The 16,690-nt window shown below is 40.0% G+C and overlaps 5 protein-coding genes across 7 annotated transcripts; 2 read left to right on the top strand and 3 right to left on the bottom strand.

Annotated features, from left to right (window-relative positions):
• Positions 1-758: 758 nt before the first annotated feature.
• On the bottom strand, positions 759-2,623 carry ndufa1 (NADH:ubiquinone oxidoreductase subunit A1). The gene is made up of 3 exons (XM_044204909.1): positions 2,370-2,623; positions 2,154-2,243; positions 759-927 (listed from the first exon to the last, which is right to left on the bottom strand). Exons 1-3 carry the CDS (start codon positions 2,469-2,471, stop codon positions 907-909), a joined length of 213 nt encoding a protein of 70 aa, XP_044060844.1. The 5' UTR covers positions 2,472-2,623; the 3' UTR covers positions 759-906.
• Positions 2,624-2,759: 136 nt separating this feature from the next.
• Positions 2,760-6,962, top strand: upf3b (UPF3B regulator of nonsense mediated mRNA decay). The gene is made up of 10 exons (XM_044204894.1): positions 2,760-3,447; positions 3,719-3,825; positions 3,916-4,022; positions 4,123-4,221; positions 4,594-4,704; positions 4,824-4,867; positions 4,963-5,151; positions 5,242-5,399; positions 5,483-5,810; positions 5,896-6,962. Exons 1-10 carry the CDS (start codon positions 3,337-3,339, stop codon positions 6,031-6,033), a joined length of 1,392 nt encoding a protein of 463 aa, XP_044060829.1. The 5' UTR covers positions 2,760-3,336; the 3' UTR covers positions 6,034-6,962.
• A 651-nt stretch (positions 6,963-7,613) lies between these two features.
• Positions 7,614-10,707, top strand: rpl39 (ribosomal protein L39). Its single transcript, XM_044204910.1, has 3 exons — positions 7,614-7,764; positions 8,103-8,206; positions 10,486-10,707. The coding sequence occupies exons 1-3, from the start codon at positions 7,762-7,764 to the stop codon at positions 10,532-10,534; spliced, it is 156 nt and encodes a 51-aa protein (XP_044060845.1). The 5' UTR covers positions 7,614-7,761; the 3' UTR covers positions 10,535-10,707.
• Positions 10,708-11,142: 435 nt separating this feature from the next.
• On the bottom strand, positions 11,143-13,398 carry sowahd (sosondowah ankyrin repeat domain family d). 2 transcript variants are annotated; one of them, XM_044204904.1, is made up of 2 exons: positions 13,143-13,398; positions 11,143-12,852 (listed from the first exon to the last, which is right to left on the bottom strand). In XM_044204904.1, exon 2 carries the CDS (start codon positions 12,810-12,812, stop codon positions 11,817-11,819), a length of 996 nt encoding a protein of 331 aa, XP_044060839.1. In that variant the 5' UTR covers positions 12,813-12,852; positions 13,143-13,398; the 3' UTR covers positions 11,143-11,816. The 2 variants fall into 2 exon arrangements, with proteins under 2 accessions (XP_044060839.1, XP_044060838.1); XM_044204903.1 differs by having other exon boundaries at positions 11,143-12,928; positions 13,143-13,396.
• Positions 13,399-13,515: 117 nt separating this feature from the next.
• Positions 13,516-16,524, bottom strand: pttg1 (PTTG1 regulator of sister chromatid separation, securin). 2 transcript variants are annotated; one of them, XM_044204907.1, is made up of 6 exons: positions 16,457-16,524; positions 15,344-15,436; positions 15,074-15,204; positions 14,893-14,974; positions 14,525-14,686; positions 13,516-13,660 (listed from the first exon to the last, which is right to left on the bottom strand). In XM_044204907.1, the coding sequence occupies exons 2-6, from the start codon at positions 15,429-15,431 to the stop codon at positions 13,581-13,583; spliced, it is 543 nt and encodes a 180-aa protein (XP_044060842.1). In that variant the 5' UTR covers positions 15,432-15,436; positions 16,457-16,524; the 3' UTR covers positions 13,516-13,580. The 2 variants fall into 2 exon arrangements, with proteins under 2 accessions (XP_044060842.1, XP_044060841.1); XM_044204906.1 differs by lacking the exon at positions 16,457-16,524 and adding an exon at positions 16,040-16,172.
• Positions 16,525-16,690: the final 166 nt, after the last annotated feature.

Here is a 16,690-nt window from a genome sequence, read left to right as displayed (position 1 = left end):
GTTTCAACCAAGTAACTGGAGCTGGTGGATATTCGTTAAATGAAGTATGTTTCTTGTTCAAACACTGATAATATGATATTTTGGATATGACAGTAAATCAACAGGGTGGGTCTTGTAATGTGGACATGATGGCCCACAAAGCTGCAACGATTATTTTTTCAGTTAAAAATTGTCTATTAAATGTCAGAAAATGTCTGAAAAATGCCCATAACAACTTCAAAAGCCCCAAGTGACATCTTCAGATGTCTTGTGTTGTCCGAACAGTCTAAAACCAAAAGACAACTGGCAATAATATAAAACAGAAAAGCAGCAAATTCTCACATTTGAGAAGCTGGAACGACATTTTTTTTTGGCATTTAACATAATAAATTACCTAAATGATTGATGGATTTTCAAACTAGTTGGCAATTACTTTTCTGTAGGTCAACTGCTTGATTAATTGACTTTCAATTCATTTCAGCTCTAATTGCTGGCAGTTTTTTTTTTTTCAGTCGACTGATGCAGCCTTTAGACCAAGAACAGGCACTTAAGATGTATCATAACTATATGATAACCATTATCCCAGACAGTGTCTAGTCTCACTACAGGTATTGATCTATTCCTGAAGTACAACACTGGATTATCACCTGTACAAGCGAGAGCACACCTACAGTAGAAGCTCCACAACATTTAAACAGGTGTAAAGCATTTATTTGATTAGAGCACCGATCTCTTGTCTGTTGCTTTTGAAATTCAACATTTGAGCCAAGGAGCCTTGGAAGATTTCCAGTATGGAACAGTTTAATTGATAACAGGGACGTCTGCCTTAAAAGACAAAAAAACAAACAAACAGCTGAATGTTAAATATAATCTTTAGATGTGCAACAAAGAACTTTCTTCTCATCAGGGTCTTCATATTCTTTGTCATCAGTGGATGTTCTCAAGTCCCTGTTGAGGAAAAAGAAAAGATTATCGTAACTCCAGTCTTTTAACAATCACAAAGTTTTACACGTCAGCTGACCATTTGCCAGGCTACAGTTTTTAAAGATTTTTTATTGCTTTTCTCTGCCTTCCAGACAGCTTTTGACCTGCTCTGCCCACCCTCAACCTGAGCAGAGGTCTAATCAGCCAAACAGGGCCTTTATTTACAACAAACATATGCTCTTGTTTGCGTTAATTAGCATGTTTTGATGTGCAAATTCTGCTGGAATGGACAGTTTACATGCTATTGTATTGTTTAGAAAAAAAACATTCAGTAGAAAAACATTTGAATTCCCTTTCATAATGCAAGAAAATACTAAATTCTCTTAATCCATTTAACAATCTTAATGTTTGCTTATTTGTGTATTGGTTCCACTTAGGCTTGTACCATCTACTCAGTGTATTTACTGCAATGAATTGTTGAGTGAGGGGTGGTAGTCTTAACTATTAGAAATCATTATTCTTATTTTATTTTCGTATTGTTTGCTTAAACAAAGTGGTGAGCTAACATTACATCAGGTTAAGTATTACCTCCAATTATACCCAATAACAGCATTAGTTGTTGCCATTAACACGCATTTTACAAAGCATTTTATATATATTACTTTTCAAATCTTAATTTGACTTCATAAAACAAGAAATTTTGTAACTAGTATGTGTCAGTTGTGCAGTCGATTCAGAACATGAGTAATTTCAGATGGAAGACCAGCCTAATGCTCTGAAATGATGGATTTAGGTGTGTCATTCACCACCTAAACATAATGTCATCATTACACTAGACTTTTTCAAACAAGTTCTGCTGCATGAAACTACCTTAACTTTGACCAAACTAAATAAGCAATGTGGTGTTATATATCTAAAAGCTCAAGATTCCTAGTTAATTTTTATAATTTGCTGACATTCCTACATTTTGGGTACATCCTGCATGTGTTTTGCCTGTTTATACAAATATCTTTTGTGTCTTTTCTGAAAATGTACACACCACTGAGGTCAATCTGTTTAGTTAATAAGTTAGACACTTGCAATGTCAATGGCTAGCTGGGAGACAGTCCCAAACAGGGCTAGCTGGAGGGTAGGAAAATTCATCAAAATAAATCTCGAAGCTATATGCTTTCTTTGGAAAATATGCACAATTCAAAGTATCCGAGTTTTCATGCAAAATGTTTCATTATGATTGACACATGGACACTAACCTTGGAGTCAAAATACCGTCCTGATCCTGACACTCGCTTGTCTCTCTCCATCAGGTACCAGTGCCACGGAACCCGAGCGATTCTCTTTTCCTACAGGGAAAACAAGAGGCTTTAATCAAGTAGTTTAGAGTACAAAAACACTGACAGACTGCATGTTTAGCTACATTTTACTTGTTAGCATATCAGAGCCACATTAGCATCCAGCACTCTGCTCACCTTCCTTCCGTTGGTTAACTTGTGGATCTGAGCGGTGGCGACGCCAGGAATGATCAGACACACGGTCATGATGGCGAAGCCGGGCAGAATTTCATACCACATGATTTCAGCCTTTAACTGTCAGGCGACAAAGAGCAACTTTGATGACAACCAAGTTGCCCTGAGACTGCCCTCGACAATTTATTTTGCTAAGAAGCTAACAAAATGTCGGCTCTCCTGATGACCTATGTTTCGCCAGTAGAACAAGAATAATACTTCCTGTCGAATTGTTTTTTCAAAAGAAAAGCGCCAACCCTACAAAGACTGCGCTGTCCGATAAAAATCGTCCTTGTTGTACAAACAGCTAGACTATTGTGCCGTCAAACGTTCGTATACATTCTGAAAAATGTTTTTGTTGCTATATTTGTAATTAACATGTTGAAAGATTGCTTCCACAGTTAAATAGAGAAATTACACTTCAGACTTCACATTGCATATTTAGACTCAAAGCAGCAGCAAATATAACTTGTAATTGTTATTTTACATGAAAAACGTATTATCACTTTCTAACTAAACACTCGCTTGGTTGGTGTGACATTTAGTGTCACATACAAAATAAACTGCTCAAAAATATTAACTTAAACTTGCAAGCTTTTCTTTTGAAGCGCATGACGGGAGGGTTTATTTTGCGGACTTTAAGGTAATTCTTTTTTAATGAAACAAAACAACGAAAAATATAATTCAGTCAAACTGAAGACACAAAATGGACAAAACAAAATACATCGAAATATAATTTTAAATCCACGGTACACGCTTGTTTTCACCCGCAGCGCCGCCCCACTGCGGTAACGCTGAACTGCAGCCCAACCGTCAGGAAGTTGCAGTTAGCGTTAGTTCGTTTGCTGTTAGCCGGCTAACTTGCTAAAAAAGTAAACAAGTCTGCGGGATGAGATGAAATTCAACGGCGGGACAAAGTAGCTTTTCAACTATGAAGGAAGACAAGGAAAACACTCGGCCGAAGGAGAAAAAAGTCGAAATAAGGTGTGAAGATGGAGAAAAGACGGAGAAGCCCAAGGAAAAGAAAGAGGCCATGACAAAGGTAAAACTTGCTAGCTAACGTTAGCTAAGGTTGTTAAGTCGTCAGTTATAGATACCAATAGTTTTATGAAATAACATGTTTTTAACTAGCTGTGTTTTGTCAGATATAACATGCATATTCTACTTTGTAATGTATGTGGTAAATTGAAGCCAGACAAACTGTCACTTGACTAACCCCAACTTTAAGTTAATATTAGCCAATTGTTGCCCTCTTTTTCCCAGTCTGATTGTTCTCTGATTGATATCTTAAACTGTCAATAATCTTTTCTTAGATCGTGATCAGACGATTACCACCCAGTCTGACCAAGGAAGAGCTGGAGGAGCAGTTACAACCTCTCCCAGAGTTGGACTACCTGGAGTTTTTCTCCAACGACACCAGGTGAATTGATATAAAGACATTTCATAATTTAAAAAATACCACTAGTGACCCTAATAGTGTAACCTGACTTTAAGTATTCTGCCCATTCAGCCTTTACCCTCACCTCTTCGCAAGGGCTTACATAAATTTCAAAAATCAAGAGGATATAGTTCTCTTCAGAGATCGATTTGATGGATATGTGTTCATCGACAACAGAGGTATGAAGAGCATACATTTACAGCTAAATAGACAAACTTAAGGATTCTCTCAGACATGAATTGAGACTTCATGCATGTCCACATTTTGTTTTTAACACAGGACAGGAGTATCCTGCTGTCGTGGAGTTTGCACCTTTTCAAAAGACTGCCAAGAAAAGAAGTAAGAAAAAGGATGCAAAATGTGGAACAATTGTTGAAGGTAAAGATATTTATTGGTATAGGTTATATGTCCCACTGTAATAGAAAAATGAGATTTGGTGATCGTTTAGTTAAGTAGGACTTTTTTTTTCTCCATGCAACAAACTACCAACATTTGCTATGTGTATGTTTGTGATTATATTTGCCATTTGCTTCTTAATAGAGTCACCTAAAATAGCCTGGATTAATGCTAGTCATTGTCTTAGTAAATATTGTGTCAACTGTTCTTAAGCTGATGGTATTGTCTGACCTGAAAATGCCCTACTTCAATTAAGTATAGTTTTAAAATACTTAGCACCAGATAAAGCTACAGAGAAGCAGTCTGAACACAAGCAGCAACATGTCGTTATTTATGTTGTATATTTTCTTTCAGATCCTGAATACAAGAAGTTCCTTGAATATTACAATGGAGATGAAGAAAAGTTGGCATCAACACCTGAGACCCTGCTGGAAGAGCTTGAGGCAAAATCAAAGGAACTTGTAGGTAGGTAAAGTCCCTTTAATTAAAAAAGTGCACCTGAAACATTATTGTTTATATTATTATATATAACAGACACACTGTTGGAGGGATACATTCAAACATACTTTTTTTGTCTCTTCAAGCTAAAAAAACAACTCCTCTGCTGGACTTCCTGAAGAATAAACAGGTAAATAAGTACTGTGGCACAACAGTGTGGTTTAGATATGAATGTTCAGTTGCATGATAAAGGCTGGCCTCATGTCCTGTTTTAATGCTGTTCAGAGAATCAGGGAGGAAAAGAAAGAAGAGAGAAGACGGAGGGAGCTTGAACGCAAGCGTCTGCGCGATGAGGAGCGTCGCAAGTGGAGGGAGGAGGAGAGAAGGAAGCGCAAAGAGGCAGATAAGATGAAGAGACTCGAGAAACCGCTGGAGAAAGACAAGGACCAAGTTAAAGAAGAACCAAAAATTAAGGTGTGTGCTGCAGTGTATTGAAGCCGCCACACAACAGTGTGTAATTTCCAGTATCTCATTATGATTTTGTCTTTATTTTCAACTGTGTAGCTCCTGAAGAAGCCAGACAGAGGTGATGATGCTGATTCTGAGAAGCCCAAAGAAAAGTTCAAGAAATCAGAGAAGCCAAATAAAGAGGACAGATCCGTGGGAAGTGCTGATCATAAGAGGCGTCAGAACATTGATAATAAGGAGGATCGAGGAAGGAAGTTAGTTGCTTTGGTAATTGTTTTGAATACCCATTCCTCACTTTGAACAGAATACTTAAACAGGATGTGTGCTTCATCCTCAGAGCGGACGAAGACGGGCGGAAGGAGTTCAGGGAGCGTGGCGCAGATCGAGACAGAGAGCGCGAACGAGAGCGGGAGAAGGAGCGGCGGCAGAAAGAGAAGGAGCGCATCAGGCGACAGGACGAAGATCGGCGGAGAAGGAGAGATCGGCAGGATGGAGAGAACTCAAGCAGGAAGCGGGAAGAGGAGTTTAAAAAAGAAAAAGAGCGTGCCTTCGAGAAGAAAAAGGGTGAAAACACTGGAGACTCCATTCACTCTGAGAGGCCGGAGAAACCTGCCAGAGACAACAAGAGGGAGGAGAGTGGTAAAAGAGAGCGGCTTCGAAATAAGGTAACGACTCTAGGCTTTCCAATCATCAAGTCATTTCTTACAAGCATTTCTCAGTATTTCTAAGAGCTTTGTTTCTTTGCATCAGGACCGGCCAGCTATTCAGCTGTACCAGCCAGGGGCCAGAAGCCGCAACCGAGGTACCAGAGGAGGAGCCGAATCCAACTCTGCCGACAGGAAGGCAGATACTGAGACCGAGAAAGTGGCTGACAAAGGAGACGATTGAGCAGATTTCTACTTATGGCATTTTAAGTTTGGTGAGGAGAGGGGAGACAGGCCTGTGAGGCTCAGAGCAGCGATGTGGCGCCTCAGGGCGACGTGCACTGCAGTTCAAGCAGGGTTGCATCCGGCTCTCCCAGTCTCAGAGGCAGAGATGTGATTGTGGAGCCTCTTAGTGCCTGAATGTGACCCTCTTTAGTTTTATTTGTTAGGAAAGGTAACAGTAACCTTTGGAAAGAGTTTGGCTTTAGGGTACATTAGGTGAAGCCAAAGCTTTCTTGGACCAAGTGAACTCAAAGTGACCTTATTTCAGTATTGTTTCTCTCATGTAAAGTGTTGTACACACTGCAAACATTAGCTTTCAACATGTTCATCCATATCACACTCTGGAGGTATAAAATAATTTCACAGATGTTGAACTTTCAAATTACTCTATGTCAACATTGCCAAGCTCATCAATATTGTTTCCACACTGTCTTGAATGAGATTGCTGTTGTAGCATTGCCATTTTCAGTTTGACGTGTATGAATTACATCTTACTCTGCCTGGGGAGCCAGACAATCCAAATGTATGTGTAGAACTTTTATTTAAACTTTCCATAGTCTGTAACTCTGAAATAGTTGTAGTCTTACAGGCACAAGATGCTGAAGGACATCGTCTGTACTTTCCTGGTTTGGGATCATGTGTTTTTGTTCATACATTCATACAGCGACTGAGGAGAAATAGCCATTTCTGACTAGACTGCCATGTGACAGCCATGCATGCATGCAGACTTGAGTGATCAACCTGTGGCCTTTCCCCTTTTTTAATCTGAAACTCCCCTTAAACATTAATGTGTGATGCACTAAACTGAATACAGCATGAGAACACATCACTGCTGGTGATGCTGACATACAGGAGCCACTTTTCACTGGAAATAAAAGAGGTCTTTGCTTACGTATGTGTCTTTTTTTCTCTTTGGTGAAACGTATTTCAGCCTTACAAAAAAACTCACTGATGGTTTTTAATAGGTTTAGTATAGTTTTTTGAGGTATTTCATAACACTGTAGTCATTCAGTTTTGTCCAACTCTTCCACCATTTATCTGTGCTGGGTGGGCTGAATTAACTGCTGAAACTAGACTTGAATCGTTGTCAAAGAATGGCCGGAACAGAAATTTGCAGATAGATAGTGGTGCATATTCCCTAACAAATTTACAAAGAATAAAATTAACAAAACATTATTGACATGTAGTAAACCTTGGGTTTTTGGGGCCCCTATGCATTTGGAGCAGTTTCCCAATTTGCCCAGGTGGTAATCCACCTTTAGTCCAAAATATTTTGATCTGTTCAGATAAACATACACTGCGTTCATTTCAGCTTGTTAAGTAGTGGGAAATAGGACTGAGTCAGAAGCGGTTAGCTACTGGCAATGCTGGAAGCAGTACTCACATGTAAAATACTCTTACAAGGAAATGTCCTGCATTCAAAATGTAAGCAAAAGTATCATCATTAAAATGTCAAAATTAGGAGTTAGCTAAAGCTCGTCAGGCTAATTTTCCTTACAAATGAGGGATCCCAGAGTCTCAGAAAACACACACATCATGTCTGAAGCTCCTGAGACGAACGTAAAAAAAGAAAGAACACTCCACGTGGTGTCGTCGTACTGTTCGGTGGACGCCTATTGGATAAAAGAGCAACGTCACTTCCTTCTCTCTCTTCGACCACCGCCATAGTCGGGGCAGGACTGTGGACAAAATGGTAAATACAAAATCTTTAAACATCCATGTCAGCACCCACCGTAAACCTGTTCCCATACATCAAGTGATTAGTAAATATCTTAATGGTACCTCACAAGTCTGTATGTTCTATAAAAGGATAGATTGTGAGCATTTTAAAGCTGCTCAACGATGCTAGCCGGTACCCACTCTGTGATGCTACACATGTTAGCTTTTAACTTCCTACATACACGTTAGCTCCTAGCTTGTTCACTTTTACTTTATAAGTACAAAAAGCATATTCGTGTGAAGAAGCGGACATGTAGATTAGATAGAAATGTTTGTTGACATGGCGTTAATGGTGGTCTTTGTTCCTTCTAGTCGTCCCACAAGACTTTCAGGATCAAGCGCTTCCTCGCCAAGAAGCAGAAACAGAACAGGCCCATTCCTCAGTGGATCAGAATGAAGACGGGCAACAAGATCAGGTGAGTTTATTGTGTGTGTTTTCTGTACTGTGCACCATATAAGATGAAATTGCTGCGTACTGAAAGCATACAGTCTGTACATGTGGACACAGCATACGGAATTGGATTTGAAGCCAATATTGAGTCCCACTAACTCACTCCTGTTGACGCTCATTTGCCAGTTTATTAGGTACACACCACAATCAGTTTCAGTGCCAAGTAGGTTTGCACATACAAGGAATTTGCTTTGGTATTGTGGTGCAAAACAACAAACAAAGTAAATATAAAGCAAGTACTGCAGGTCGAGAATGAAATATAAAATTAACAAGATATTAAAAAATAGAATATGTACAATGTGGCTGCTGTTTAAATTAGTTTGTGCAGGGATGTACAAAATATTTACATGTGCATTATATTTACACCTAGCTTATACTGATGCAGTCTAATAGAACCAGCTCTTTTTAAAATGTCACGAGTAAGATGCTGACAGATGCTGCGTTCAGATAAGAAATTCAGAAAAAAATACTCATGTTGTGCAGAATACAAGCCTTTTGCAGGATACGTCAGACACAGTTTGGCTGTGCATTACATTTTATAATGTCAAGTCACTTCAGCTCCATAAGTGTACTCCCATGTATGCTCGGTTACCAGTAAATTGTCTACACCTAGCTAAAACTAGAGGTCACGCAAGAAATCCTACCGTCATGATGGTTATAGTGTTCTGTTGAGACCGTTTTATAGAGGTGTTGATTTGAGATGTTATATCAATGAGTAGACAAAATATTAGGAACACCTTTAGTATAATGCAATATATTTCAACAGCACAACAAACTACAGCCTCCAAAATGACCATAGGTGCAAACATTTACATTTTAACCTTGATGAGAGTAGGTATTTATTGCGTGTGTGTGTGTACAAACCTATTGTACAGAAAGTTAACTTAATAAATAGCTTCAGCAGTAAAATTTAATTAGCATTCAAATGAAGAAATATCCCCAAAGGTGTAGATGATGGCTAAATAGTCTACTTGAGAGAGCTTGGTGTCTGTTTTTAATGGTTTTAAATTGTGCTTCAGTACTGCGTTTCATTTTCGAGCTGTCTCAGCTCTATACGTCATCATTAAGTGCAGAGATGTATGACTGGCTGACTAATGTAGGGAAGAAACAGGAACTCTGTCATGTAAAGCAGGTCTGCAATTGCAGCACTTCAGTGCAGTAGAGTGCTGTCATTAACCCTGCTGAGAGTATCTTTCTGCTACAGAGCTCTTACTCCTGCTCACCGTGGTGGTGATGAGGAAGCTCTGTAGCTGAACATCACACTATTTGTCTAAACAACTTATCTACCTACTAAATTGCTTTCCTGAAGGATTTCCCTGGTATTGGTAGTTTCTGAAATTACTATGGTCTGGAACAAATCCCATAATTGCCAAACTGATTTTGTGCCAGTGGGAAGGGATTACACCTCCTAATTGTTTCTTCAGAGGTTGATTTGCAAGCAGATTTCAAAACATTTTACATTCACTAAATGGTATCTAATTATTGCAGTGAAATTAGTGATTGACTATATATCACACAGGCTGTTGTAATCAGGATGTGTTTGTGGCTTGTGAAATCAGCATCATCAGAATTTGCATAGGTTCATCTGAAGCCTTGAACCTGCCCTTATTTTGACTCATTCCTATTTGAATGAGCAGATTGGTGTCATTGGTGTCTAGTAGATTTGGATTACCCAGTTTAGTCTTTGTCGTGGGAAATGAGTAAGAACACAATTACTGCATGACAGGGAGAAAATGTATAAAACCACTAGAGCTTGAAAATCAAATTTCAGGCCTCTGTATTAAGAGGTGTATTCCTCAATGGCTCCATGAGATTTTTATCCTGGTCAGAGAAGTACTCGACACTGAATTGAGACAACCCGCAGACTACATAGGTGATTTCTAAATGATGCATGGTCTGCTTCAGCTCATGATGCAGAGCAGTTTTTAAAAACTTAATGTAATTTTGTTAACTTCCATTGCATATGAGCATTTCCTCTGTCAGTAAATGAATTGCTGAGTTAAGCTGCCTACATACAAATGAGAACGTAACCACATTTACCTGCGTAATAAAGAAGGATGGTAAAAATATTTTACTTAGTCTTTGTTTGATACAGAGGTGACATTTTTGGTTTACAAAATTAAAGCCCTGAGTTACCTTTTTTGTTTTTTCCACTCTTGTTAATTTGACAGTTTCGTAGTTCATTTGTCATCATGAAAGTCTAAATGTTCTCCTGACACATTTTGTTTTTATGTTTGATTTCAGGTACAACTCCAAGAGGAGACACTGGAGGAGGACCAAGCTTGGCCTGTAAGCATGAGGGTCCCTGGATCCCTCCATCCCTCCATCCCAACATCTGCCAGGACCTCCAGCTGCTGGGCCTGACCGCGGGGAGGGAGCCATGTTATCTGGAGCAGCAGTCGTTTTGTACAGATACTCTGGTTATGCTCATGTTTGACAATAAAAGATCTGTGATCAAACTTAAAATGATGCTGTATGGCTTTTTATTTTTATTTTCTGTCCATCAAGGTGTAGCAGAGCAATCCATTTACAGGCTGAGTGTTTTTCTGATGTAAACCAAACATTAGATGGGGAGGGGTACTGCTGACACAGCTGCAGAGGGAGAAGCACTCTGAAGGGGTTTCAGTCTCTTGACTGCGCAGCAAACTTGTAAATTACTGTTTCATGGAAGATTGTAGTTATTTCTAGTTTGGCTAGAACTTAAGTTCTGGATTTTGTTGCTTGTGCCACAGATAGCACTGCTATTCAAGAAACCTAATCTAGTAGCAAGACAAACTATGAAATGTTTAAAGTGATTAAAACTCAGGGGAAAAAACGTGTTGCTACATCAGCAATCACTAACATGAGTTGTTGACACAAGCGGAAATGGGTCAGCAGCAAGAAGTGTTTAGAAGAAGCTCATTATATGCAGTATGTGTTTATTGAAGTTAGGGTCAGTGACACAGTTGATGCAAAATTAAGGGTTTACTCAAATGCCAGTACTTGACAAAACAAAACCAAAACCAGATGACTTTATAGGAACCCTGAATAGCAATATTGATGTGGATTGTCCTGGTATGGTGCAGTGGCTCACAACCTTTTTGATTCAGACGTCTACTTGGTGACCCCTCCACATATTAAGAGCAGTTTTCCTTCTCGGGTCGTTTAATTTGAAGAGGTGAAAGTATTAGACAAGAAATGCAAATATTTGTCTTATGTCTTTGATCATCACTGAATCTCCATCTTATTAAATGATTTCTGCCTATAATTAAACCCTGTAAACCTCATTTTCTTGAAACAACCAGTACAATCTGCAACTAAAGTGTACAGTGGGCATTTCAGTCTATTTCCAATAGAAATCAACTCGTTTAAGAATTTACTAGACAATGTGTGTTTGTCAAATACTTTAAACAAATAGGTTTTCACTGGGGAAAAGAAGATATATTCTCGCTGCACTGGCAGAAGTGTTAAGGACTCACTACAAGCAAAACTGACTTGGTAAGAAGACATTTTGCAGTGTGACCCCTCTGAAGGTTGGGAACCACTGAAACAGTCAACTGAAAAAATGCACACATCTGAAGGCTTCTGTCAAACACTCATCTTTTGTTTGCAAGAAATGAAAACGAGGGGAGCAGCTTCCTTAAAGACCCTAATCCCCAGCTGCCACCCCTCTTAGTCCGGTCAAAGGAGGTCACTTCATCCACCATCTCTCCACCATCGACCTCGTCGTACGCGGTCAAGTTCATTGCGCCAGCGCTGTTGTTGTTGACGTTTTTGTTGACATTTTGCGCACATCCGCAGCTGTGCTCTTCGTCCCAGGTCCCCAGCAGCTCCTTCATCTCCGGCGGGGCGTCTCCCTTCAGATACTGCCAGGCTCTTTTTCCATTGTAATCCATGGCATCGACGTTGGCACTGAAAGCTCCGACCAGCAGCTTGATGACCATGTACTGCCGATGCATGCTGGCGACGTGCAGCGGGGTGAGCCCGCCGCTGCCCCGCAGGTTCACATTCACAGGGATCCCCGCACTTTCTGCGTACCGCAAAAGTTTGAGCAGAGTCTCATCGTTACCTCTCTTGGCCAACCAGTGCAGGACCGAGTACCCGCTGATGAAATCCTTCTTAGTTAACAGATAAGGGTCCACGGAGATGAACTCCAGTATGGTTTCATAGTTTCCCTCCACTGCAGACAGCATCCACGCGTGCTCCATCGGATTCAGAGCCCAGTCTGCGTCCTGCTCGGAGGACACACTGGGAGTTTGCGAAGACAGCACGCTACTAAACCCGCTATGTGATGGGTTGCTCAAAAGCAACTCTTTCAGGTATTTTTTACGCATAGCGGGTGTGAGCGAGCCTCTCTCCGGAGCGTCTGCCTGGAGTGCTCCCGGCGCGGAGCTGTCAGTGACTTCTTGCTGCCTCTGCAGCCTCGACCTACGCTGGAAAGCACTGGGCATGACCTGCATGCCATATCTCGAGAGCCGCTCCACAACGCTTCCCTGTCTGGACGTCCTGCTGCCGTGGGCGTCGGCATTGTTGACAGCTGATTCAAATCCAGCTGTGTCACATCCAGCATCATCCGCTCTGCTCTCATACATACTGCTTGGCTGCCCGCCCGCCGAGTTCAAGGCTACTTCCCTTTATTTAGACAACACCCAGAATATATCTGTCAAATTACAAACTGGGAACGGTTTACCTCCACTGGACTCAATCCCTGTGTCATGGGAGGGAAACGTTTGTTTTAATATACATACGTGAAAACATTTCAGAAATGCGTCAACATGTCAATTTAAGCGTCTTAACGGCAAATACACGAAGTTCCTCATTTTGCAAGCATGTTAACAGACGTGTAGTTTAATCCCTCATCCCCTAACACCTCAAATATTAACAATTACACCTTGTTTTACTGCCACGCCACTCTTACTCACCTGTTCGGGGTCCAAAGTGCATTCCGACTCGCGTCTTAAGCGCACACTGACTCCAACTGCGTGGACTATTAACCACTAATGCGTCAGTCTGTCAAACGCTACGGGCACATTTACAGGATAATGTTATTTTAAGGATTTATCCCAAATACTGAGCTGCACAGTGAAGTCGAGATTCTTCTTTCCTTTACAAGAGGAAATGAGACAAAGGTCATTCTAACTTCAGGCAAAACCAATAGCGAGAATCCCGCACACTGATGGACTTCGGAGCAGGAAGTAATGCAATGTACACTTCCCTGATACTCCACAGCCTGTCACCAAGTATAAACAGGCTCTGCGCTACACACTGGTGCGAAGCAAATGAAGAGATGCAGGGGGGAATAAAACAAACTTTATTTCAGTTTAAAAAATAAAAAGTAGTCATAACAAAAAAGGCATGCATTAACATTTCGGTTCTGGAGGAAGTTCAATGGTCAGCTCGTCAAGTGTTTGAAGAAAGGAGTCCAGCTCTGAGCAATAATCTGGAAAGAGGAAATGCAGTCGAGTTAATGATACCTGTAGTTTCGAGCCCCATACTTAGTGGCTACAGCTACCAGACAATTGTCACTTCTTATTGAGGGGTGCATGTTTTTCCAAATCTGGCCATCATTCATTTCAGACAGACAACATTTTACTCAACCATTAGTCCACATGATAGTTCTGGTTATTTCCCCAGTTTTAAGAGTTTGTGGTTGTGATCGCAGTACTGAAGTCATTTGTGACAAAGTGGCTCCAATGAAAACATCACAGAAGCCTGGATTATTCATAGTAACCAGGGCATTGTTTCTGGAAAGATAAGTTGCTATTTTTATTTTTTTTTTTTAAAGTTACACCATTCACCTCCTTTGTACTGGGGTGAGATCCAAAATGTCCCAAACTAGGCAATTAAATACTGAAAACCATTGCATGGCTAGATACTAGACGTGAGAAACTTCTTGAAATATGGGTGAACTAACAAATCCACTTCATTAGGGTTGGGCAATGAGGCTATATACCATGAGACAAAATAAAATTTGAAAGTCAGATTTTACTATACCTTTAATATCTGGTGTATTTGATCATTGTAGATCAATGTTGCAAGTCAGATTGCTTTATGGCTATACTGGATTTTTAATTCTCTCTTCAATGTGATAAAGTACATTGATTTGTAAGTATTTAATTTGATGATTAGGCAAAACAGACCATCCCATCTGTTATTTTATCCATAAATGTACTAACTATCACAATAATAGATGTCGTGACATGAAATGACACTGATTAAGGATTTTAGCCATACTGGCCACCCCTGTGCTTTGTTGTATTAAACATGACAAAGAGTGAATGCAGCCCTAAAAGGAACTTGATACCTGAACATTTTGGCATTTTTACAGGTGACAGGTTTGGGAGTGGAGCGAACTGTTCCAGGTCCTCCTCACACAGATGTGGCGCTTGTGGGAAACAGGCCAGTCCAGGTAGAGCAAATCCACTGAGGGGAATGAAATCTTCAGGTATGCTGTACTTCTCAAACTCTGGAAAAATACAACAAAACTCATGTTTTAACACATCTTGCCAAAAGCTACAATGGGTGAATGTGGCTTATACATGTTTAGTCAAGTCCTGAGGGAATAAACCATTAAAAGAAGCAAAGCTGTATGAAAATGTCATGTCTGATTAAGCAGCATTTTACTGCAGTCCCACACCTGAAATGAGATCGTACAGCTTATATTCTAGTTACCTAGTGGGTCATAAGGGATGAACTTCTCAATTTCTGGATATTCCACCTCTTTGGTCTGAGGAGCATGTTTGACTTTAGTTTCCTGTAGAGAAACTATTGTGTTAGTACAGGTATAGAGCAAATAAGTCACATTATAGCCTGACATTAGTTTTAGATTGTAACTATTATAGTTTATTCCAACCTGCTTTACACATTTCTTCTCTTGTATGTTGACAGCAGGGGTTGAGATTTTTTTGTTGACAATACCAAAAGCTTTACGACCAGAAGGCATAGGAGTGTTAAAGGCAGTCATAGGAGATTTCAAGAGTTTCTCTGGTGGGGGGAAAAAAAACAAAAACAAACAAAAACCCAAAAATAAAATATAGCAAGAGGTTATTGAATCTTTCCACACAGAACAATTACTGCAAAAAGAAAAATATGAAATCTGAGCATAGCGTTGGCATTTCCATACCTGGAGCAGACTGAAGCCGCTGTCTCATCTTCAGAGATGGTGGTTGAAGACATGAGTTTTCTCGCTCTGCGAAGATTATGTTGGCCATTGTATCTGAAAACACAATCTGCTATTAGCTACTGCAACACATTACAATCCATCACCACACAAGATGGCTTTTCTGTGGCAGAGATTTTGACATATTATATAGCAAGAAGAGCACAGGTGTTAACAGGTGTAATGACTGTATTCCATGTAGTGGATGGCACTGTGAAAGTTCATTCTTGACCTTGGAAATTGTGAGGAAACCTTAACAGCTTTCAACCACATCCCACAGACGTCAGTTGGCTCAGTTACCACAACATCCACTGATGAAGACAGTTTGCAGTTTATGCTCTGGAAAAAGCCAGTAAGTGGACCTTGAGCTAAGGTTATATTTTGTCAAATCATTATGTTGTGAGGAGCACAGATGTACCGTTAAAAAAATAAATAAAAAAATCTGTACCTTTTCCTGTAAAATTGTTCTCCAGTGGATAAGGTCATGTTAAATTAAAATTAGCATAAAAAAGGTCCAAACTTTAATAGCCACTATGGCTGGTAGCCAGCTTGTGTTTACTCAGCATTTCACACTAAACATTCAAGCTAACAGTAAAGTGCACTGCAACTAATAGCCATTCTGGCAGCGTTACAGCACTTAATAGTTGTAGCTAACGTTACCATTAATGAATGACACTGGTCCTCTGCTAGCTCCTAAACTGCTGTAAGACAAGCTTGCTGTCTCCTTGTCTTTATCCTCCATTTTTAGTTTAACACTTTAACATTGCACTTATTCCTGCTGTCTTGTTGCATGCTTTGTCTTTATTCAGACGACGTTAGCTGTTAGATTTTGTTTGTCATGGCAACGAGTTAAAAAGAAACGTTAACGTTACACAAAACCTGTGTGACAGTTGCAAACATAACGGCAATCGTTCGTTAACTGCCACAGTTAGTGAGTTTGCCAGTAACGTTAACCAGGTTAGCTAGCTTACGTTAATCACGTCACGTCTTCGGCAGTTTATTGAACGTAACAACTGACATTAGCTAAGAGTGCTGACAAATGCAACAGAAACTTCGATACACCGGTGTTAACGTTACCTCAGTCAGTCAGCTCCCTTGCTCCCTTGTTCTCAGACCAGGAAGTTGTTATGGTATAAAATTAATTTCTCAGCAACCGCGGCTCCTTTTTAAATTCACTGCTTTCGTCCTATTGGTCGCTGTAGCACAGATGACTTGGACAAATGGGCGTTTCCTAAAACAAATTGCCATCATATTTATATCAATAATTTACACTATATACAGCTAAAACATAGGTAAACACATAATGATTTG

The sequence above is a fragment of the Siniperca chuatsi genome, linkage group LG8 (genome assembly GCF_020085105.1).
Source record: "Siniperca chuatsi isolate FFG_IHB_CAS linkage group LG8, ASM2008510v1, whole genome shotgun sequence".
Lineage (NCBI taxonomy): Eukaryota > Metazoa > Chordata > Actinopteri > Centrarchiformes > Sinipercidae > Siniperca > Siniperca chuatsi.
The sequence above is the reverse complement of the archived record's forward strand: the minus strand, read 5'-3'. Positions and strand labels throughout refer to the sequence as shown.

Coding starts and splice junctions, on each gene's coding strand:
- rpl39 (XM_044204910.1), top strand. Junction 8,207..10,485: donor AAGACGGGCAACAAGATCAG/GTGAGTTTATTG, acceptor GTTTGATTTCAG/GTACAACTCCAAGAGGAGAC.
- pttg1 (XM_044204906.1), bottom strand. CDS start 16,121: ATGGAGGATAAAGACAAGGAGACAGCAAGCTTGTCTTACAGCAGTTTA. Junction 15,437..16,039: donor ACCAGTGTCATTCATTAATG/GTAACGTTAGCT, acceptor TTGTGTTTTCAG/ATACAATGGCCAACATAATC. Junction 14,975..15,073: donor AGAAGAAATGTGTAAAGCAG/GTTGGAATAAAC, acceptor GTTTCTCTACAG/GAAACTAAAGTCAAACATGC.
- sowahd (XM_044204904.1), bottom strand. CDS start 12,812: ATGTATGAGAGCAGAGCGGATGATGCTGGATGTGACACAGCTGGATTT.
- upf3b (XM_044204894.1), top strand. CDS start 3,337: ATGAAGGAAGACAAGGAAAACACTCGGCCGAAGGAGAAAAAAGTCGAA. Junction 3,826..3,915: donor TTTTTCTCCAACGACACCAG/GTGAATTGATAT, acceptor CTGCCCATTCAG/CCTTTACCCTCACCTCTTCG. Junction 5,400..5,482: donor AAGGAGGATCGAGGAAGGAA/GTTAGTTGCTTT, acceptor CTTCATCCTCAG/AGCGGACGAAGACGGGCGGA.
- ndufa1 (XM_044204909.1), bottom strand. CDS start 2,471: ATGTGGTATGAAATTCTGCCCGGCTTCGCCATCATGACCGTGTGTCTG. Junction 2,244..2,369: donor AGTTAACCAACGGAAGGAAG/GTGAGCAGAGTG, acceptor TTTTCCCTGTAG/GAAAAGAGAATCGCTCGGGT. Junction 928..2,153: donor GACGGTATTTTGACTCCAAG/GTTAGTGTCCAT, acceptor TTTCCTCAACAG/GGACTTGAGAACATCCACTG.